We start from the raw sequence: 22,339 nt of genomic DNA, 5'->3' as shown, positions 1-22,339 counted from the left end.
CATAATGCAGAAACTTCAGAAGAGTCCTTTTATGCTGATGTTTCAACGGCCAATAGATGGATCTGAAGGTTAATAATGTACCTTCTGCTATTTAGTAGAAGAGCCTTTACTTTTTCTACCTGCCACTCTCGAATCTGGGCTTTGGAGTTTACATGCCCCCCCCCCCCCCCCCATGCTTGCATTTCCTCCTGATACTGTGGCTTCTTGACACATTCCAAAAATACATGTTTTAGGTCAATTGAAGACTCTAAACTCTCAGCAGGTGTGAATGTGAGTGTAAATGGTTGTTTGCCTATCTCTGCTCTGCGAAGTGCTGGAAACCAGTTTAGCGTATACCCCACCTCTTGAGCAAAGTCAGCCAGGACTCCAGCTCACCCATGACTGAAGAGGACAAACAGTACGGAAAATGGGACAGAAATTTTCCCGCAGCACACCAGCTCAACCCGCATTCTCAATCAACTCAAAACCAAGGTATGTATCCAAACCAAGCGCTTTTCGATGTACCGTTAGAGCCCCATTAACTCATTCACTGCCATTTACAAATGCACTTGTCTTTTCACAGTCCAGCCGTTCAATCCCTGGAATTTATTTATATTTTTTTCAAATTTTTTGAAACGGTAGGGTAGAAGACGGTCAGAAAATGTCTGGCAGTGAATGAGTTAATTACATAGTGGCTGCAGCTATCGCATGCTCCTTGCACACCTGATCCGAACTGTGGACGGCAAGAACTGAACGTTTGTATCCAGATACTAAACTCTTGCCGTGACATATCCCAACATGTTAGGTCGTGCTATTTACAGTGACAGATAGACTGGCCCATCCCACTCCGCGTTGGACGCTGGAGTCTCGAGTTCCTGTTTGGGTTCTTCGGGTAGTTTCGGCAGAGCCGCCACTACACTTCGTCTCTTCATGGACTGAATGTTATTGTGGACAAAATACTTGACTTCCCTCCACGTACGGCTATTCAAGGCCGGCTCAGCCGCCAAGCACGCATCACAGTCCTTTTTTCCCGGCACTTTAACCAGTTTGCACACGTCTCCAAACTGCCGCCGGACGGCCGCCTGCTCCTCTGCGCTCCACAACCTTTTGTGCCGCTTCTGGGGTTTAGTGCTAGAAGGGGTTTGTTTGTGCGAAGACTTTTGGTGAACTGGAGATGTTGGGGTAGCCTCGTCGTGAATGCCGCCTCTGTGGACCGTCGGGACCACCTGCGCGCTCATGGAAGTCCTCGGCTGACCGGTCGGGTAGGAAGGCGTGGTGGAGTGATTGAGGGCTGTGAAGGAGGACACCATCAGTCCGCTTTGGTCGCTAAAGGCCGAGGAGAAGGCCGGGACCATCGGCGGACTTGGGGAGTTTAGTGTTGTGAACGTGGGAAGCATGGACGTGCTGGGAACATCGAAACTGGGAAGTATCGGGGAGTTTAAAGGGTCGGCGTAGACCGGGGGAGGCATATTTGAGGTACTCGGCGAATAAGGAGGAGCCATTGGATGGATGCTGTCAGTCTCCGACGCATACATGGGCGACATGAGCGCACTGGTGGTGCTGAGCGGTGTGAACGTGGGTACCACTTGAGTGTCGGTGGCATTCAGAGGCGTGAATGTTGACATGAGCGGCTGACTGGCGTGGATCAGATTTGCATTAGGTGAACACAAGGACATGTAGCTTAAAGGCATCTCTTGGGTGTACTGATTTGGTTCTTGCGGCGGCACAGGCATGCAACAATTTGCTCTCTCGCTCAGGTGGTCCGGAAGCCCTGACGACAAGCTGCAACCCGCTGACGCATCATCCAAATCCGTCCTGTGGATTTCCTCTCTCAGTTTCTTTGGCTTTAAAGCTCTACCGTCCCCTTCCTCCTTGTGCTGGTTACTACGTCTACGCATGGTCTGGATGCTGTTGTGCACGTAGTTTTTCACATCCGTCCACGATCTGGCAGCCAGATCGGGTTCAGCGGCGATGCAGGCGTTACAGTCCTTCTTGCCGGGAACCTTCATCCTTCTTATGAAGTCACTCATGCGATGTTTGACAGCGGTCTGCTCACATTCGCTCCACGGTCGCCTCTTCAGGACGGCTTTGGATGGTGTTCCTAAAAATAAGACGTAATCAATTGGTTGTCAAAACTTGAAAGAAAACAATCTGAATATTTACAACTTCCGACAGATCCCAGTTCTGCACAGTGGCGGGAATCTACACTGTAAGCATTTTGTTCAATGGCTTTATTTGGATCTTTTTGGTAGGAAAGGTTTTTTCTTTATGGACTAAAAAATAAATGTTGATTTATCCAAAACATTTTTTTAATTCCAATGCAATGGACCCGTGTAACGAGCAACATGAGAAGCCCAGGCAAGTTGTTGCCATCCCGCAGTCACTAAACAGGATTTACTAATCTCAAAGCGCTCATCGTTTGCAGTATGTATGCAATAGCAAAAGATGCTCACCGTTGCTGACTGTGTTCGCTGGAATTGCCGGTCGCGTGCGATCCAACTGGAGCAAGTGTTTGCTGGCCTCCTCCAACTGCGATGCGTTTTTAGAGAAGGCGTAGCACTCCTGGCTGCTCTTTCCCAGCAGGCCGGCCACTCGATCCAACTCGCCTTGGCTGAGGCTCATTAGTTGCCAGCAGCAGGCGATTTGTTCCCTGAGCACCGGTGACAGGAGAGCTTCAGGGTTCTTCACGCCGCATTCCAGCGCCGCCCTTCGAAAGCAGTCCAGCCCTCGGATGAAGGAGTGGCCTTCAGTCCGGGCGAAGAGGTACGGGTTGCTCTTGGACACCCCAGCATCCTGGCGGTTTTCAACCAGCAGGTCCAGTGACAAAGTCATCTTTTCCGTGAGCAGGACAAGCATGTTCCTGCCAAACTGACCTTCCAGCTCCACACGACTGAAGTGCCCACAGACCTCAAGCTCCAGTTTGGTGCATTTCTTGATTTGATCAGCTGAGGGCACAAAGGCCCCCCAGAGCTTTTTGCCAGCGTACGTTTGCAAGAGAAGCCGGCCGATGTTGCCCACACGCGTTCTGTTGAAAAGGCAAACATCCGCCAGCGTGGCCTCGCTTAGCTTCTTCCAGTTAGCCACGCTGGGATTGTGCCTCAGCTCCCGCCGGGCTTCATCCTCCTCATCAGCGATAAACCGATGGAGTTTGATCAGGTCCTCCGTCACACCGGACGCATCTACCTGCGGCTTCTGAACCTCTGGTTTGCAGGATGAGGACGATAAGGACTTGCGAGAAAAGCGCTCGCTCCATTTAGTATCTACTAACTGTATGAAGGCCCTCACCTCGTCCTCTGTCAGCCTGTCTTCGGTCATGCGACTCTCGCCAAAGGCTATCTCGGCAGCCCGTTTCAAGGAGTAGCCAATTTTGGAAACCAGGGAAAAGGTTTTGAAGCGACTGCAACTGGGATCAAAGCCGCTGGCTTTTTTGGCGCCCTCCACGGCCAATTCGAACCTGGATGGAAGGCACAGTTGGTGCAAGTAGCGCACGCTACCGTCCAGTTCGTTGATGGCGATCATGAACCGGCCCAGCTGTCGCATCTTCTGTCCAATGTAGGCAAACTGAGACCTGTCGTGGCCATACTTGGCCAATAAGGTGCTGCCGTATTTGCAAATGAGCGGGTCACGGATGATGTGCCGGGCGATGTCATCCTGGTGCATGGTGCGGATGATCTCCCTACAGCCATCTGTCAAGAACTCTGACCTGGGCAGTAGCTGTGAGGCGGCGCTCTGACTTGCGTTTTCTGCGTTTGGAATTTCGGAAGATTTGTCATCACCCTTCCTGGCTTTGCAGGAACGCTCGTGACGCCACAGGTCGGTTTTGCGGTAAAAGGTGAAGCAGTGCTGGCAGGGGAGAAAGTCCCGGACACATATTTTAGGACTCTTCACCTCTGTTTGTGCGACAACCTCCATTTCTCCCCCTTTTCGGAGAACTTTGGCACGTTGCTGGTAATTGCCATTGTCCCGGATTTGGTCCAACAAGGTCTGTCTGACTTTGGAGCCTCTGGGGAAGTGAATGGCGTGGGCCACGTCGGTTTCCTCGGCGTGTTTCTTCTCCAAGTGCTTCTCCAGTTGGCTGAAAGGCATTTGGCAGTACAAACAAAAATGCTTTTTACATGGTTCCTTTTCCTCGTCGTCGTCCGTGGTGGATTCCGTATGGACCACCTTCCTGCATGTCCGTTGACTGGACCGGGTCGGCCGTTTAGCGTCGATGGTTTTCCTCCGGCAGCATTTTGTCGCTCCGCCGCCGTTTTCTTTTGTCTCCTCGGATGAAACTGACGCTAAATTGTTTGTCTGCTCACTGCAGTCAGGTTTGACATTTCCCCCCGCTTGTTCGCAGGCCCGCTCATCTGCCGTTCGGTTAGGAACATCAAAGCTCAAACTGTGGAATTTTGGGCCCTCTGACTTAGAGGCTTCTGTTCCTTGACCTGAACTGCGTACTGAACCCGGCGCACCTTTCTGTTGGTTATCATCCTTGCTGGCAGTCCTGCCCTCTTGCGGACCGTTTAAAAAGTGCGACATAAAAATCCCATCCCTTGGACTCCTCTCGCCAAATGACCTCTTCTCACCCATTGTAGTACAAGCCTGCAAGAGAACAAGTAGACGTATAAGACTGGTCGCCAAAATCAAAACCTCCCGTGTCTTTGAACTGGCCACTTCAACAATCATATGCACATGTCCCTGCGGCCGTGTGACGCACCAGCACCTTGGCAATGCCCCGCAAACACTAACACTCAAAGCTCATTCAACCAGGCTCGTTCAATGTGACCAAAAATAAATCAAACCAAAAGTAACAGACCTCTAGGAATCGTCAGTAGAAAGACCACGTCACCCATTCAAGGACAAGTTAATGGCTTTATTGGATCAAGCAGCACGTTGACACGGTCCAACTGATAAGCTTGTCAATGGCGTGATGGGATGTTGACGATGAAATGGACAGAATGAAACATTTGGGTGTCCTTTTTGTGTTTGATTTTAGCAATTAGAGTATGTGTTCAAAAAGATAGAATTCCGAGGAGATGATTGGCGCATGGCACATGTGCTACATGATTATGAAGATGACAAGTGTTCTTATATGGTGTGTACCTGCTTCTTGTCCACTTTCTTGAGTCTTTCTTAGACATCTTGGTTGCCTGAAAACACAGACAATGTCAAGAGCTCCCGCAGACCAGCACAGGATGCAAATGTAGTGAGACGTTAAAAAATAGAATCTGGCACTTCTTAAAAATAAATAAATAAAAAAATAAAAATACAGTTGTGAAGCATTTGTTCGAAAACATACTTGTACAAGTGGGTCACGATTCCCAGTAAAGCAAAAATGAACTGTGTGATGTCATCCAATGGTCTTGGACTGAAGAGGAGTTCAAAGTCAGAATCCACGCAACATGGATGGGTTTTTTTTTCCAAAAGTGTGCTTTTATCAGAAAAGGAATTCAACGAGTTGGCTTTATAGTCTGTTTTCTTCATTTCTCCTTAAGGAACAACAAAAACACATTTGATAAATTTTCTTCACGTTTTGGAGCTTTCCACCTTTTTTTCCCCCTATTATTCTGAAAACAACCATCCATGGATTACATGACTTTGTTGTCAAAAAAACGACAAAGGCTCTTACCTGGGATTGTCGCAGTGAAGACAGAGTCCATGGACAGCATAGATGAAAAAGTGCCAAATTTATGTCCTGCGGGAATTGCCGTTTCATCGTTGTCACAACCAGACCTGATCTGATCTTGCCAAGTGCAAAACTTTGACAATGAAACGGTAGGAAATGACCAGTGTTGTTTAAGCCATTAAAAATAAATGAATGAATCAATCAATCATCCAAAAGCCCACTTTGCAATCAAATTAGGTGCAATGAACCTGATTAATGCCAAATTTGACAGGACAAAATGCAAACCATTAACACACTCATACACACAAACCGGCAGGGCAACCAAGGTGCAAAGTGCTGAAGAGTCCTACACTAAAGTACTCAGCCAGAGGCGGAACAACATCATCAATCATCAATCAACAGTTAAAATAAGCCAAACAGAGATTTTAGTCAGTTGCTGATATGTGCCTCAAAGATAAATAAAGGCCACTGGGACAGAATATGATTTTCTTAACAGGGGTGCACAAATATTTTGTTCCGGTTTTCAAACCAACACCATAGCTCGTTGCTCATTTTTTTCCCAACCCACTAACCTCACTGTATGAACTTAAAAGTTGGTATATGTGTGATATTTCAAAGATAATTTGATTCACATGAGACCAGCATTATCAGGCAGATCTTTTAAAGACGATTCCAGCGATCTAAGTGTTATGTTCCGAAATCCAAAGTCAGCTGAGAAATGTTCCAGCACCCAGCGAACCTTGAACAAGTGGTATTGAAAATGGATGGATTTTAGGTGTGACCTTTTTGTTCATACCAAGTTTCAAACTTTGATAACACGGAATGCGGCTGCTCGATCGCTAAGACCATTGCGGACATTGTTGGCAGATACACGCTTAAAGATTTGATACGCTTAAGATTATTTCGGAGGACTGCTTAGACACAAAAACACACAATTGTAAAAAGAAACAGCAAAACATTAGGAAACAATGGGAAGAATAAAAGAAAATTCAAAACTATGATAAAAAAATATAAAAACAGACAAAAAGACATTAGTGGGAAATTCAAGACAGAAAATACACTATTAGAAAAATAGTAAATAAAAAAATAAAATAAAATAACGTGCTTTGAATTATTTCCACTCCTATGGGAACAATGGAATAACGATACCATGCCCAAAAGAACACTTGGCTGTGCTCTGATGTGCATGTTGTTACTTTGTGGTTAAATCTTACCTCCTGATCCAAGTTGTACTCCTCTTTGGAATTGAGCGCCAATTTCACCGCCACGTAATCTCCGCTTTTCACGGCATCCCGCAACTCGCCTGCAAAGGGCGGGAAATAAAAGTCATTCTCATAACACCAACAGATTGCATGCTAACAGCTAACATACTGCGTGGATTTATAACATTAATTCCAGATCAGCTAGCTTCTTCTATGGCTAAGTGCTCTAGTGCTACAGAGAGAGCTAGAATGCTAACATGCCAACAGTTGCTAACACAGCACGTGTGTACAGAAAGCACACACGGAGATAGATAAGAATTTGACATCTTACCCTTGAGTTGGGTAATATTTCAGATGAGAACTGATCAAATGCTAACATGCTGACGGTTGACATTCGAATTTATAGCAAGATACAGTACCTACAAGTAACACTTTTACATCAAACATATCTGGCGCTATTCAGAATGACAGCTGATAAAATGCTAACAGCTGGCTAGTGAAAAGACTCACTGGGTGATAACGGAGGGCCCGACAGGATCTCGTCATCTCCATTCAGATGTTTCTGGAAGTCGTCCAGAGTCATCCAGTCCAGGTTGAGATCCATTCCCAAACTCAACGTGGCCGGACCTTTGTCTGTTTGTATGAGTGGGAAAAGACACTTTACACAAAAACCTACTTGATCTTCCACACAACAATCTATTTTGAGTGGACCTTTTTAAATAATCAACAGGAATGGAACTTTGTAATCATTGACATCAATGGAGCTTTGTAATCACCGCCATGCCTGGAAATTTTTAAAAATTGCATTAATTAGCAGTTTGAAGGAAATCTTGCATTCATGACTACAAGTGGAACTAAATATTATGTACCAGAAATTGAACCCTGCATTTATTAATTATCAGGAGTGGAACTTTGTGTTACTTACAGGAGTAGAACTTTGTATGAACTACCACGTTTGGACATTTAGATTAAAACCCTTGTGGTTAGAAAAATAAAGTGACACAGCGTAATTTGTCCCAAAAATGGCTCTGCTTTTGAGGTGTTATAACTAAGTCAATTCAGATTTTCTGTTTCACTTCCAACCACTGAACATGTTCAGGGGGACCTTAGCTATCCATACATATATAGTTGTTCTAATTTTTATTTAGATGCCCTCAATGGCCAATAAGAGCTGTGGTATGCTAATAGGAAAACTAACTATGCTGTATAATATATCTAAAAAAAATTCAAATTGGAATATTTCATATGGAAAAATTAGAGCTTTGAATAAGTCAATAAGTAATAACATTTTTTTAATGTCCCTATTTTTGACAATGGCAGTTTTACATAAAATGCCCCATAAGAGGTAATTTGTCCAAAAAACGGCTCTGCTTTTGAGGTGTTATAACCAAGTCATTTCTGATTTATTTTTAACTTACAGCCACTCAAAGTGTTCAGGGGGACTTTAGCTATCCATACATATATAGTTGTTTTAATTTTTATTTAGATGCCCTCAATGGCCAATAACAGCTGTGGTATGCTAATAGCAAAACTAACTATGCTGTATAATATATCTAAAAAAAAATTAAATTGTAGTATTTCATATGGAATAATTAGAGCTTTGAATAAGTCAATAAGTAATAACGTTTTTTTTTTTTTTTAATGTCCCTATTTTTGACAATGGCAGTTTTACTTAAAATGCCCCATAAGAGGTAATTTGTCCAAAAAACGGCTCTGCATTTGAGGTGTTATAACCAAGTCATTTCTGATTTTTTTTTTTACTTCCAACCACTCACAATGTTCAGCGGGATCAGACCTATCCATACATATCCATATACTGTACATATATAGTTGTTTTTTTTGTCCTGAATGGACAACAAAAGTAGCATAGCATCATGACTGTAACTTGACATACGTCCTTTATTGGATATCGTATCTATATCGCAGCGTGAAAAATGTTATACAACGTAACTAGAACCTTGAAATGGTCATAGTCATACACAACTATGAAAAAAAATTGAATTAACAGAATTGATATCTATAAAACAACCAACAGCCACTGAACACACTAGTATTTTACAACAAGAACAGATACTGAAACAGAACAACAATGAACCCTTTTTTTTTTTTTTAACAATTGCAACACAAAGCTTTGGTGTGCTTGCGGCAGAGCGCCATGCCACATTTTGAACAAAAGTTTGAGGCTCTCAGTGGCTTTGGGCAAAAGCCACACTGTTTCCTCTTTTTCAAGAGTGGCTGTGCTGCCTCCTGCAGGGCAAACTGCTTTCTGTGCTCAATTTCAGGCGCAATGAGTGCCATTCCAACATCTTTCAGGAAAAGTCTATGTCTGTTTTTTTCCACCTGGTTCCATGTTGGGTTCATATTTCTGTATAAAACAAATGCGTTAAAGCAGGAGACGTCCAACATGTGGTAAAAAAGGCGCAGGGGCCACCTCAGTGACCGCTGTCCGGCCGAGTACATGCCACATGCCTGCAAAAACACAACAAAGGGGGAAAAAAAAACCCCCATCAGATTACATCAGATGACAGGACATCTTTTATTAAAGCTTTGATAAAGGCAAAACTTGTGCTTACCTTGCTGAGGTCATCAACTGCGCCCTTGCATTTATTATAGTCTAGTATGATTCTGGGCTTCCTCTTGACTCCCTCCACCACCTCCGGTTCCCGATGTTTGGTGCTCAAAACCAGCTTGTTTTTCCCGCTTTTGTAGACGTACGACACGACGGTCATTGTGCGTGTAAACGCAAACTTGCTCGACAGAATCTCTCTGCCTTTCAAGTTGAGGAGCTGTAGAGGGAGCTCAGGCTTATTGTGGCAAATTTTCCCGACGAGAGCCATTTTTTTCTTCTGCAATTGCCGAGCCAGAGGGACGGAACAAAAAAAATTGTCCACGGTCACGGTGTGACCCGTCAAATCTCTGCACAGCTGCATAACCACGCGCGAGCCCATGTTGGTGTTCCGCTGTGTGCCTGAAGTCTTTCCCGTATGTACCTTCAGCGTCCAAGCGTACGAGGTGGCGACGTCACAGAGCGCCCAGATCTTGAGCCCGTATTTCCCCGGTTTGGAGCGCATGTACTGGTACTGCCTGAATGTGCAGCGGCCCCGAAAGGAGACGACCTGCTCATCCACGCAAACGTCCCTGCCGAGATGATACATTTTCCTCAGCCGCCTGTTCCATTTCGTCCAAAGGGCCGCGATCGGGGACATCTTTGACGCCTGTCTCAGCGGCCTGCTGCGCTTGTCTTCAAAGCGGAGGGCGCGGTTTATCTGGGAGAACCTTCTGTGTTGCATCGTCTCGGAGAATCCAGGACGTCCCGTCATCTTGTCCCAGAGGCTCTCTGTAGACTCGTGTTTGGACCTGTAGATCCCGGCCAGGATCAGCAGTCCCATATATGCACGCAGCTCCTGCGCCGTTAGGGGTGACCAGCCCGTGATGGTCCTCTGTCCTTGTAAGTTTGTTTGGTCAACAATCATCTGAATCATGCCCTTGGTAAAAAAGAGTTGGAATGCCGTCCCCGGGCTGCTGAACCTGGCGACCGCGTACGGCGTTGGGCCGGGGGTGGGGATTGGAGGGGGGACATGTAGGAAATATCCTGCCACTTCGTGGCTCGGCGACCACGAAATGTCTTTTTTTTTAGACGGCCACACCTTGTTTTCCTCCTCGTCCTGCTCCCTGCCCTCCTCCTCGTTCTCCTCCATCTTCTCCACAGTTCCGTTTTCAGGGGAAAAATCATCATCCAAATCTTCCTCCAATTTCACGCAGGGTGAGTGTATCAAAACCTCAGCTTCCTCCTCCTTAATTGTGCGCCGAGCTTCCTCTGTTGAGTAGTACGTCGCCATCACTGCGTGTGTCAGTTCAGGGAAGCAACGTAAGCTGAGCAGTCCAACATCAGTGTTGTCACGCTAACCAACATTTTGACTTCGATACCATACCTGCATACAATACCTCGATACCGATACGGTACCTCGACAAAAATCTATAAATCGGCAAAAACAGCAAAATTACAACTGACAAAAGAACTTCACATTTAAATTTTTTTTTTTTTTTTAATTCGAAATATTAGGATATGCTTGATAATAAAACAATGTAAATATAAATGTTTAATACGTTTAAAAATGTTTCATTTATGAACATTTGCACATATGAGGGAGAGTGAATTACAGTAAATATTCTTTCTATACTTGATTATAATTTATAGACTACATGCAAATTAAACTTTAGTGTGACATCTACTATAATGCAGTATTGAGCCGGTGCTATGATCATTTTCATGCCCGGATATGCAGCTGTATAGCCTTTATGCTTTTTGGACACAGAATTAGCCAATTCAGATTTTAAGAACGACATTTTTTTTTTCAAATAATGAGACCAATGCCCACATATATACATTTATATAAGCATAATATATACATGTCAATGTATGTACATACATACTTATTCTCTACACATTTTTACTTGACGTGCCATATTCTTGACCTATTAGACTGCATTTCATTGTTTGATTTCCATTGTTGATATTGACAATACATTAGCACCGTTACGGTCAAGCAAATATGTTCATTTAATTGACAATGACTAAACGCAATGTTGCTTGTCTGTGTGCACGTCTACTCTTCGCTAATCCGATCCCAGCTAGTCGAATGCCTCGTCAAATTGCGAACAAAATAATTCACACTCTACTTATTTTTCAGGTAAATGTGTGAAATGCATCACAAGCTGTCGGTGTTTAACCCGCAACGGTCAGCTCGGATCATCCAGATTGGATGCGTTGCCACCTCGAGCCACAGGGGTTGTAAAACAAGCCTTATAGAAGGCCCTTTTTGTCATGTTTGTCGGCTTGCCATGGAAGCAAAAAGTTCCACTTCGCGCGTCATGATTTTCAACGAGGTGCAGCCGGCGCTTCAAAGCTTCACACGCAGAAGGAGGCCTGCCACTTAAAGGCCTTATACACGTCGGTAGACAGGTACACATGTTTACTTGCCTTTAAGACAGAGCTGGTGAGCTACTTTTTTATTTTTTTTTAAATACTGGTGTTAAAAAAAATGTTATCGAGCCGTTTTTGACGCCGGAAAATCGAGGTACGGTACTGGTACCGGTATCCCGTGCAACACTTTCCAATATATATACTTACATGGAAATGCCTTGATCCAATAGGAGGACAAAAAAAATTCAAACACAGACCAATAAGAGTTAAGATTCAAACAACAAGGCGGGCATTTTTTTTAAATATCAACCCTCACACACGTGAAGACGCGTAAAGGCGGATCTCTCGACCAATGAAAGTGTTGGATTTCAAATAATATCACTTGCACTGGAATGCAATGCAATGCGTGCATTGAAAGCATGCAAAAAACTTGTGGGAAATGTGCGTTGACGTCTAAGCGTGTGTGCACGTTCAGTGGCAAAAAATGATGGCAAAAATAAGATCTCTTACTGAACCAGAAAAATCATTAATTGGTCTCTGGCTCCGCCTGGTGCTTAAAACTTAAAAATGTCTTTTTGCCCCCGCGCGTCGTGTGTGGAGGGATTTGAGCCGTCATCACGGGAAATGCATTACAAAACATCAGGTTTACAGTCTATTGAAAATTGGTGTTTATAATGGGAGCCAATTGCCAGAAAATGGCCATTTTACGGAACATGTAGCTAAAGAGGTTATCTCCCAAATGCAATGGTGTGAAGATTACAGCCTGGTGCCATTTTGAACCTTGGCATGTTTTAAAAGGGAAGTCAACGCAAACATTTTTTTTCAATGTTCTATGCAAGTGCACTAGTTGAAAAGAGGCATTCTGATCAATATTGCGTTTGTGGAATAAGTGTTAATCCACTCGTTTTTAGCCATCTCTGGTGGCGGCCATTTTGTCTTCTGTCAACTGAAAATGACATCACAACTGCTCACAATGACCAATCACGGCTGACCTCTTTTCTGAATCTGAGCCGTGATTGGTCCTTGTGAGCAGTTGTGATGTCATTTTCAGTCGACAGAAGACAAAATGGCCGCCCCCAGAGATGGCTAAAAACGGGTGCATTTTGCTGCTTCGCTTATACTCCACAAACGCAAAATTAATCAGAATGCCCCGTTTCAACAAGTGGGCCTGCTGGGCAACAAAAAAATGTATGTTAGGGTTGACTTCCGCTTTGACATCCTGTATGACAATTCAGCTGTCGAGTTTTTTTATGAATGACCTCAATTTAAAATTTTACTACTAGGAATGGGATTTTGGTATTAATTACCAGGTGTTGAACGGGAAACTTTGTATTACCTACCAGGAGTGAAACTTTGTGTTCGCTACGAAGAGTGAAACTCACCGGCTTTGTCAGTGGCCTCCACCGGTTGCTGGTCCACAAGGTCATCAGACGTGAAATGCTTGGGCTCGCTGTCGTCTCTCCTCTTCTTCCTGTCTTCTGGTGGTCCCTTCCTGTCCCAGCCAGGCCTGGTCTGGCACTCCTCTGGCTTCTCTCGGCGCTCGTCTCCGGTTCTCGGCTTGCTGGTCGCGTTCTCTCCTTCCAGCTCGTCGCTGTCCAGGCTGAAGCCGTAACCCTGGCCCGGTCTGGGGACGGCTGGGCGTACGGGACACGAGGCTTGACGTTATTGGGGAAATGCTTGGAAACAAAAGACTCGCACTGTTTACCTTCAGGCTGCTTGGACTTTTCCGTCCTTTCGGATTCTTTCAGTGGAGGCGACTCTTTGATGGGCTTGATCTTCTCAATCTTTCCAAGGATCTGAAAGGGAACTTCCTATTAATCACCAGCAGTTGAGTTTCCACCGTAATGACAGTTATGGCTTTATTAGATATTCTATCCAATGAATATTAACCATGTATTCACCTTGTTTTTGAGTTGTTGGTAAAGTAAAGGAAATACTGCTGGCTAAGACTGCCGTAGCAAAACGGCAACGCTGGTGATTGAAGCTATGTAATGCCCTTTTTCATATACTCTGACCTTCGCTTGTCATCGTTAAGATGTCTGAACAATCATGTACTGTAGCAACTATTAGTCAAGTCTGCTGCTGTGAATTTTGACTGTCCAGAAATTGGCCAACATAATAACCAACGACCGACATTTTTCTTCCTCCACGGCAACACCGGAAGGAAAAAAAAAAAGAAGTCTTTTCATATTCGGCTTAAAGCATGAAGACTTTTTAAAATGTTTTGTGCAAGGAACATGTGGGAGTGAGTGTAACGTGAACCAGGACCATTCTTACACATGTGCTCTTAAGTTGTCTTGACTACTGTAATGTGGGAAATTTGTGGTGTTGTTTTTATACAGGAAACCAGCAGAAGATTTGGGGATTGAAGGTAGAGTGACGGGCCAAAAAGCTCCCCCCTACCAAAAAAAAAAAAAAAAAAAATAGACGGAAACTACAAAACAAAAATAAAAGCTTTGCTTTCCAGGTTGACCCCTAAAATGCTATCACAAATGAATGTTGAGTAAAGTGCACTATTTTGCAAATGTCTGCGTCTTCCTGCAGGAATTACAAGATATAAAATAAGACATTTATTATAAACAATTTCAAATTGCAGTCAACTTCATAAACGGTGTTTACCTATAAGCTGCTGGACAATTTTTAATTACACAGCAATGAATAACAGTGACTTTCCTTTCACACTTTGTAAAAAAAAAAAAAAAAAAAAAATTAGGATGGCCTTTTTTTTTTTTTTAGTTTAGAAAAAAATAAACACTATACAGTTTCATCTTAATATGTACAAATCAATTAAAAATAAATACGGCACGTTATCCTTATCCGGTGTGGACACCGTCAGAAATGACTGCAGCCAGTTTGTCCCTTGTCACGCTGCCCGACGTTTCATTGTGTGCTTCAGCCTCGGCTGCTTCGCACGGAGGCTGGGGGCCAAGGTCGTCTCCTGCAATGTCCTCATCAGGTTCCAGTAGGTCCCCGTTGTCAATGCATACGTTGTGCAAAAACGCACAGGACGCAATGACCTGAGGCGCAAAGGTGGGCTTCACCTCGAGCGCCTCCAAAAGCGTCGACCTCCATCTGGTCTTCATCATCCCAAACGCTTTCTCGATGATGCCGCGCGCTCGGGAATGATACTCGTTGAACTGCTGCTGGACGCTGCCGTCAGCGGCCTGCTTATACGGCGTAATCAGGCACACCGGGGTCTGGAGACACGGGTACCCGGCGTCACCGAGGAGGATGTAGCCAGGCGGGGGGAAGCACTGCGCTCGATAGAACGTGCTATTCTTCAGAACGTTGCTGTCGTGCACCGATCCCGGGTACCCCACGAAAATGTCCAAAAATTTGCCACTTGCGTCACATATTGCCTGCATGCTGATGGAGTGGAAACCCCTGTAATTCAGATAATTCATCTTTTGTACTTTTGGCGGTTTAACAGGGACATGGTTTCCATCTATTGCCCCGACAACGTTCACAAAGGCAGCCGTGCCCGACAACTGGACGAATCCTTCTCCGATTTCTTGAAGCCTATCAGCTGGTGGGAAGGAGATGACTTTGTTGAGGTTTTCCCCAATGTTTTTGGCGACCCTGTGTATAATGCGATGGACCGTCGCTTTTGGGACATTGAACACAGACGCGACCACCCTGTATGACAGTCCGTGTGCCAGCCAGTAGGTGTAGATCAGCAGCTCAATTTCATTTCCCCAGCCATGGTCATGTTCTCGCCGTAAGAGTTTATGGAAGCCGTTCATGGCTTTCCGGGTCAAGCGAAAGTCATGCTTGATCTCCAGATCGACATTGCTCCATAAACGGAGGATCGGCGTAGATGCGTTTGAAATGCAGTATACTGCTGCTGGGCGTTGCACCTAGAAATATAAAACATGACGCCATCATTCAAGCACAACTCAAGGCAAAAAAAAATTCTTTGCAATCATATATTCTATAAGCCCCCCGCTAGTCTAAACACGGTATTCTGATTAATACTGCTTTCGTGGAATGGCGCTGCCATTTCGTCCCGTACCGCCTTCTGCTGCCAACTGAAAATGATGTCAGAGCGCCTTCGGGCTCGCATTGCCAACGTCGCGGCTCAGCTGTTTTCTGGGTTTGATCGCCTGACGTTCGCAATGCGAGCCCGGGGGCACTTTGTCGTCAATTTCAGAAGACTGAGACTGATGAAAATGCATGGGTTCATCCGCTTGATTCTTTAAACCATTGATCAGAATATCGTGTTTAGACGAGGCGGGGGTACATAGACTATCGCAAAGAACATTTTTGCCTTGAGTTCCCCTTTGATTGATTTGCGGCAACGGCGTTTACATATAGTATATTCCCCCAGTAAATAGCACGCAGCCTAATATGATAAACTGCAGTGATAACACATGACGTAACGAAAAACTGCAAGTTAAAAAAAAAGAAGAATTAAAAGCTATAATAATTGATTTCATTAAATTGATCCAACACTCACGTATGATAAATGAAAGGAGGCAATGGTGGTGAGCTCCTTTTTTTTTTTTTTTTTTTTTGAGATATGTTCCAGCATAAATAAATATACATTGAAACGTATTTTACATACCGTAAGCTGATGCGCCAGCACTGGCGGCATTTGCAGAAAGAGTCGTCTTCTCAAGTGTCTTTTGCGCGTCGCAAAGAGAAGAAGGAAAACCTGAATGACCCAAGCAACGTGCTCAAAGTTGCAAGACGGCACTGCGGTAGTGAATACACACTCGTCAGGTCTGCCAACGACACAGCCAGCGGGCGGCTCGGGGCGACGACATAGCGCCAATCGAGCATAGTCTCGTTTCTATGGGTTTGATGCGTTTCACCCCTTTACTCCCCGGCAAACAGAAGACCGAGTGCAAGGGGTGAGCTGTAGAATTGCGATTGACCCTTGACGTCTCGCTACTGCAGACCGTCGCCCCCACCTGCCTTAAATCAACCACCGTTGTCCCGGTACCGAGAAGAACGGAGTGAGCTGCGGGCACGGCTATTGCCCAGTCGCTCTAACAACCGGAATCGCCAAATGAGCGGAGAGGCTCACCCTGTCTCACATCAAGGACGGACTTCCCGATGACTTCGATCCCCATCAGTTTTGCAACAAGGACAAACAGGTCAACAATCAATCAATCAATCAATAGGGCCCCCCCCCCACACACCTGCATAATGCTAACACCTATGTGAGGGTGCCGTTTGGGGATTTCAACTCTGCTCTAACCTATGATCTTCTTACAAACAAACGGGGACACCTCAGGGATGGGTACTCAGTCCTCTCCATTCTCTTTTTAGACGTGACTGCTCTCCCGCTCAGACAATCAACCCCACCGTCAAACTTGTTAACGACACCTCCCTTGTTCGACTGCTCAGGGACAAAGACGAGTGATCAAGGACCAAAACAGGGAGGAGGTTCGGCGTCCCGGGCGTCGGTTGTGAAATCAACGACCTGAACCTGAATACAGCCAAGAAGAAGGAGATGATTGTAGACTTTAGGAAATCAAAGAGCGCGGAGAACACACCGCCCTGAATGTCAATGGAGAGGAGGTTGAGTGGGTTGAAAGCTCTCAAGTTTCCCCACATCTCAGCAGACCCCACCTGCAAGCTGTGAAATTCATCCGCCGCCAAAACTCCCGCAGAGTAAGAACTAATGACTACACCCCCTTTGCGCATAAGTGCACTACAATGAACAATATCTCTACGATCAAAACCTGCGCAACACTTGTTGCTCAGGCTCAGGGAACCACCAATCACGGCTCAGTTTGCAAACGTCACATGACCAAAACTCCGAAAACCGGTGAGGCGTGATTGGTCGCATGACCTGAGTCCTGAGCAAGTGTGATGTCATTTTCAGTCGACAGCAAGCGGCAAGATGACCCCCCCCCCCACCACCACCCGAGAGATGGATGAAAATGGGAGGATTTTGCTGCTTCATTCATATTCCACTGACACAATATGAATCAGAATACCGTGTTTTGACTAGTGTGGCCGCACAGACCAGGACATTTTTGTCGTTGAGCCTCCCCTTTAAAAATTGGCCACTAGCAGTGCAACTTTGTAAACATTTCCAGCAGTAAACTTTGAAGTAATAACACCCTTTAGTGGAACTTGACATTCATTTCCAGTAGTAAAACTTTGTGTTAATAGTCAAGAGTTTTACTGACAATGAATGGAACTTAACATTTATGAAAAGCAATGCAACTTTGTAGTAATGACAAGGAGAAGAAGTCGACTTTGAGTTAGTATTAATTACCATGAATCAAACTTTCTATGACCGATCGTGACTATTCTTGGAATTTATTACAATGAGTGGAGTTTCAAATCAATGACCAGGGATGCAACTTTGTAGTTATTAAAGGGAGTATAAATTTGAATTGATAACCATCAGTGGAACGTATTAACAGCAGTGAAACGTTCTACTAGTGATCATAAATAGAACTTTGTATTAATTACCATGAATGGAACTTCAAATTACTTACTAGTGAAGGAACTTTATATTAGTTACCAGTAGTGGAACATTTTATTGATTGCCAGTCGTGGGACTTTGTAATGTAATAATTATCAGGAACGACATTTCAAATCAATTATCAGGCGTTGTACTTTGTATAAATGACCGTCAATTGAACAGGAGTGGAGCTTGGTATTACCAGTAACGAAACTTATGAATTAAATGCAGTAATCAAATACATTTGTAAACTTGATATGAATTACCATGAATGGAACTAATTCATAGAAGAACTTTGTATTCATTAGCAGGAAAGAACTTTCAAAGAAGTAATGACCAGGGTGGAACTTTGTATTCATTACCAAACTTGACACACCCAAACTTCAGTGTTGCAGAACGCCTTTGAACTCAGAAATACAAAAAAATAAAAAATAAATAAATAAATAAAATCAACAAATGTGCAAAAATACCTTGGAGGGCTTGCTGGCGCTCTTGTCTGCTGGTGGCCTGCGGGGGGCTCGGTCCTTGGCCTCGCAGCTGCGCAGGAAGCTCTCAAAGAGGTTGGTGCCTTTGGTGTCGTCTTTGGCCGCCTCGTCCTCTTTGGGCTTGGCGGCGGCGGCGGCGGCGGCGGGGGGGGGTGGCGGCGGGCGCGGGGGCGGGGGCGGCGGCTTTGGCGGGCGGCACGGCCTCCTGGCTTTTGCTCTTTCCCCTACGGTGTAAACCCGAGCTGTCGCTGGAGTCAGACGAGGGCGGCCCGGCGTCCTCGCGGACTCTGGAGTTGGTCAGCGTCTTGAGCTTGAGGAGGCTGCTCTCCTTCAACTTGTTCTTCTTGTCCTGCATCAGGTCTTTGACGCCTTTAAGCTTGGCGTCAGGCTTCTGCTTGGGCTTGGAACGTTGCTCGTCCGGGCGAGGCTTTTCCTTCTTCGCCGACGAGTCCGACAAGCCTTCGCTGAGGTCCTCGTCCGAAGACGCTATGCTGTACTCCCTCCTGGCTTTCTTCTTCTTGGGCTCCTCGCCGCCTCTGTCCTTCCTGTGTTTGCCCTCCTTGCTCTTCTCCTTCTTGGCCTTCTTAAGTAGCGCCTCGTCTTCATTCTCCGACTCAATCAGTCGCTTCTTCGTCTCAGGCGTCTTCTCCTCTTCGTCCTCATCCGTCTCCGGAGCGGGCAAAGGCTTGACGTCATCTCGCCACTTGTCTTTCTTTTTCTTTTTCTTCTTCTCCTTGCGAGGAGGTTCCTCCTCCTCATCCTCCAACTCTCGAAGCTTCTTCTTCTTCTTTTTCTTTTTGACGATGGGCGTGTCGTTTGTAGGCCGATCCTTGTCGCTGTCGCTCTCAGAGTCGGCATCGAACACGTCGCTCTTGGTGGGCAGCGTCTTGGGGGAGAGAAGGGAGTATTGTTATCACTTTTTTTCTTTTTTTACATTTTTTGGGGGGAAATACTAGGAAAAATATTTGAAAAAAATATCAAGTATATATTATGTATAAGGATTATAATATAGAATGTGTAAGTATATATATATTTATATAAATTAGACCTCTGACTCAAACCTGCTATTTGTTTTTATATTAGCCAACGAGTCCCGAATCAACTCAAATGGGTTATTGGTTGTACTTTAACCGAAAAACACGCCATAGTGCCCCCCCCCCCCCCAAAAAAAAGTAAACATAATGGTAAACGGTAAATGTAGTGCACTTACATAGCGCTTTATCTCATCTTTATTTACTGTTTATAGTGATTTCACAACAGCCACCGCTGTAACAAAGCTCTTTAGACATTTCAAAGCCATTTATATTCACTTATCTCGTTCAAATGTATCGCAGTGTAGCCTCTACCGGTGCACTGGCGCAGCACACCAAGCCAGGGAAAGGTTTTCTTTTTTAGTTCATTATAACTCTTAACCTCTTGGATCACATCATACCCTGGCAAATGACAGAACCCCGGATGTTGTTTTTTGTCCACGGTCTGACTTTAAATCCATCACAGTTGTGCTGTGCTAGCCTTGCCCTAGCAAGCGCTAAGCTAGTTCGCCTCTCAGGTCCGGCATCCAAGTTTGCAAACTCCATTTCGTTTGCTGCTAGGACGGCGTGAGAGGCCAACAGCAAAGTAACTACAAAGGCATAGATACACTGCCTAGTTGGGCTTTATTGACGGACTTCTCAACAGTTGAATTTAACCAGCCACTCAAATACTCCCACACACACGCGAATACGTATGGGCGTCCGCTCGCACATAGCACGCGCATAGTTTTCAGGCATTTGCATTCTGCACATAGATACGTCACACATACGAGGCATGAGTGCCAACCAAACAGTACATACATACACATAAATACATATATATTATATAATATCAGCAGTGGTTAAGTTCTATTTAAACCTCTTAAATGGCAGCGGGGGGAAAAAAAGAACGTACAAGGCACATGTGCCAAGCAAAAAAATGTAACTACTGTCTAAGTGAGATGGACTCACCAGTATTGGCTTCCTGTCCTCAGGTTCCTTCTTGACTTCTATGGTGGCCTTCTTGTACGCCAGCAGCACCTCTCGACAGTCCTCCAGGTGGCCTTCCGGCTCCCAGGTGTCGTCATCAGAGCAGTAACCTTTCCAGCGCACCCGATACAGGACCTCACCCTGGAAAAATATATTTAAGACACCGCTTTCACGCTGCATAACATAAGATGTTTCCAGATTCTATTGTTGTTTGCTCTTCAGTGCACCAAGTTGAGATGAAACGCTATGAAAATGTCATTATCAGGAGTAAAATGTACTCGTTCAGTATGGTGCATAAAGAAATAAATAGTGTGTCAGGATTTGGCTCGTGGGGGAGTCAAGACAAAATATTAGATACACAGGCACAATGTAATGTTTAGCCCAAGTACTGATGCTAATAATATGGCACAAAATACCTAACGGCAGAAAATATTGGGCATGTTTTATATGACTAGATCACACAAAACAGCAAGCAAAAATGTGAGATGAAAATTGCACGAATGTTAGAAAAACACTTAACTAAAAAACGGTGAAAATGGGGAGGGGGGGTGGATTAAAATACTATAATTTTATGGAAAAAATATACAAATGTTGGTCAAAAACATACTAGTCGAAAGATGGTTAAAATGAAAAAGGTAAAAATAAAAATATGACAATAACACGGGAGAAATAGCTTAGCCATTACAAACTAGACAGAAAACACCTAAAAATACAAATATTAGAAGGGGGAAAAACTAGTCAAACTTCAGAATAAATAACCTTAATGTATAGTTCACTACAGAAAAGTCTTCACAAACAAAATAGCGTAGTTCCAATTCCTTGTTGACCTGTTAGGATTAAAACAACGCTAGCTGCTAACGTATAGCACATCGTTTTACAGTTTCATGTCCATTGATGCAATATTAAATGTAACAAAATGGACAGTGCTGTCCATTACTATCATGGCGAGAACGGCTCCACAAAGCCACCATGGTGAACCTCGCCAGAGGGGGGGCGTGTTGTTAAATCGGCATCAGTTAGCTTGATAGCTATACTTAGCCTGTTAGCCTCGCAAGACACGACAAGCCTGTTAGCCTTACCTCTTCCACACGCATATCAATGATTCGCTCCACTTCGTACACGTTCTCCTCTTCGTCTTGCTCGCTGTCCACCGGCTCCATTTTCACAACGTGGCCCTCCATCGTCGCGCTCGCTCGAGTTTTATTTCGGCGGAGTCCGCGGAGGCCGACCTCGGTGAGGAGAGGTGAGGCGATGGGGAGCGAGGAAGACGATGGACCTGACCGCGGCAACTGACTGACTAGTGGCTAACCAAGAGGAGACCAAGCCCGCCCCTCATTGTGATGCCTTCACGGGTGGTCCGAATTGCACGCTACGACCCGTCGAAAGCTATCACGTAGAAATAGTTTTAAGTCTTAGAATTCGTACATCAAAGCGCGAGAATGCTGTCTAGGTTGAGGTACTCAAAGACAAAGACTTTTTTTTTCAGTCAAACGTATATTTAATGAGGTTGGTCACGACTGACGCGTCCCCACGGATCGTCCGTAGGGTGTCGTTACCCCCACTTGAAGCACGGATCTCTAAAACTAAACTTTAAAAAATATGTATTATAGTAGATATTTTGGTGTTGTGATACTAATCTTGAGTTGTTTATCATTAAGACAAAAATATAAAGATGGTGTGACAGCCGTCGATGATGGCGTGGAAGAGTCCCGCACGT

At 44.8% G+C, this 22,339-nt stretch overlaps 2 protein-coding genes across 3 annotated transcripts in view; both read right to left on the bottom strand.

The window, feature by feature from the left end:
- Positions 1–22,222, bottom strand: part of mphosph8 (M-phase phosphoprotein 8) — a 28,330-nt gene extending 6,108 nt beyond the window's left edge. The window contains 8 exon segments of the mRNA XM_086051070.1: positions 6,802–6,890; positions 7,300–7,422; positions 13,096–13,347; positions 13,419–13,509; positions 18,608–18,877; positions 18,879–19,508; positions 20,605–20,763; positions 21,702–22,222. Coding sequence (XP_085907196.1) covers positions 6,802–6,890; positions 7,300–7,422; positions 13,096–13,347; positions 13,419–13,509; positions 18,608–18,877; positions 18,879–19,508; positions 20,605–20,763; positions 21,702–21,803 — 1,716 coding nt within the window. The 5' untranslated portion in view covers positions 21,804–22,222.
- LOC147136768 (uncharacterized) lies at positions 181–6,795 on the bottom strand. Of its 2 annotated transcripts, XM_086051069.1 has the most exons (5): positions 5,591–6,795; positions 5,261–5,329; positions 5,065–5,111; positions 2,433–4,563; positions 181–2,080 (listed from the first exon to the last, which is right to left on the bottom strand). In XM_086051069.1, exons 4-5 carry the CDS (start codon positions 4,549–4,551, stop codon positions 795–797), a joined length of 3,405 nt encoding a protein of 1,134 aa, XP_085907195.1. In that variant the 5' UTR covers positions 4,552–4,563; positions 5,065–5,111; positions 5,261–5,329; positions 5,591–6,795; the 3' UTR covers positions 181–794. The 2 variants fall into 2 exon arrangements, with proteins under 2 accessions (XP_085907195.1, XP_085907194.1); XM_086051068.1 differs by having other exon boundaries at positions 5,065–5,450.
- Positions 22,223–22,339: the final 117 nt, after the last annotated feature.

This window comes from Filicampus tigris, chromosome 14 (assembly GCF_054856515.1).
Source record: "Filicampus tigris isolate MCC_2025a chromosome 14, RoL_Ftig_1.0, whole genome shotgun sequence".
Classification (NCBI taxonomy): domain Eukaryota; kingdom Metazoa; phylum Chordata; class Actinopteri; order Syngnathiformes; family Syngnathidae; genus Filicampus; species Filicampus tigris.
This window is presented reverse-complemented; position numbering and strand designations above follow the sequence as displayed.

Excerpts from the sequence above, each read along its gene's own strand:
- LOC147136768 (XM_086051068.1), bottom strand. The coding sequence starts at position 4,551 with ATGGGTGAGAAGAGGTCATTTGGCGAGAGGAGTCCAAGGGATGGGATT. Across the intron at positions 2,081-2,432 it reads AGCGAACACAGTCAGCAACG|GAACACCATCCAAAGCCGTC; the intron begins GTGAGCATCTTT and ends TCTTATTTTTAG.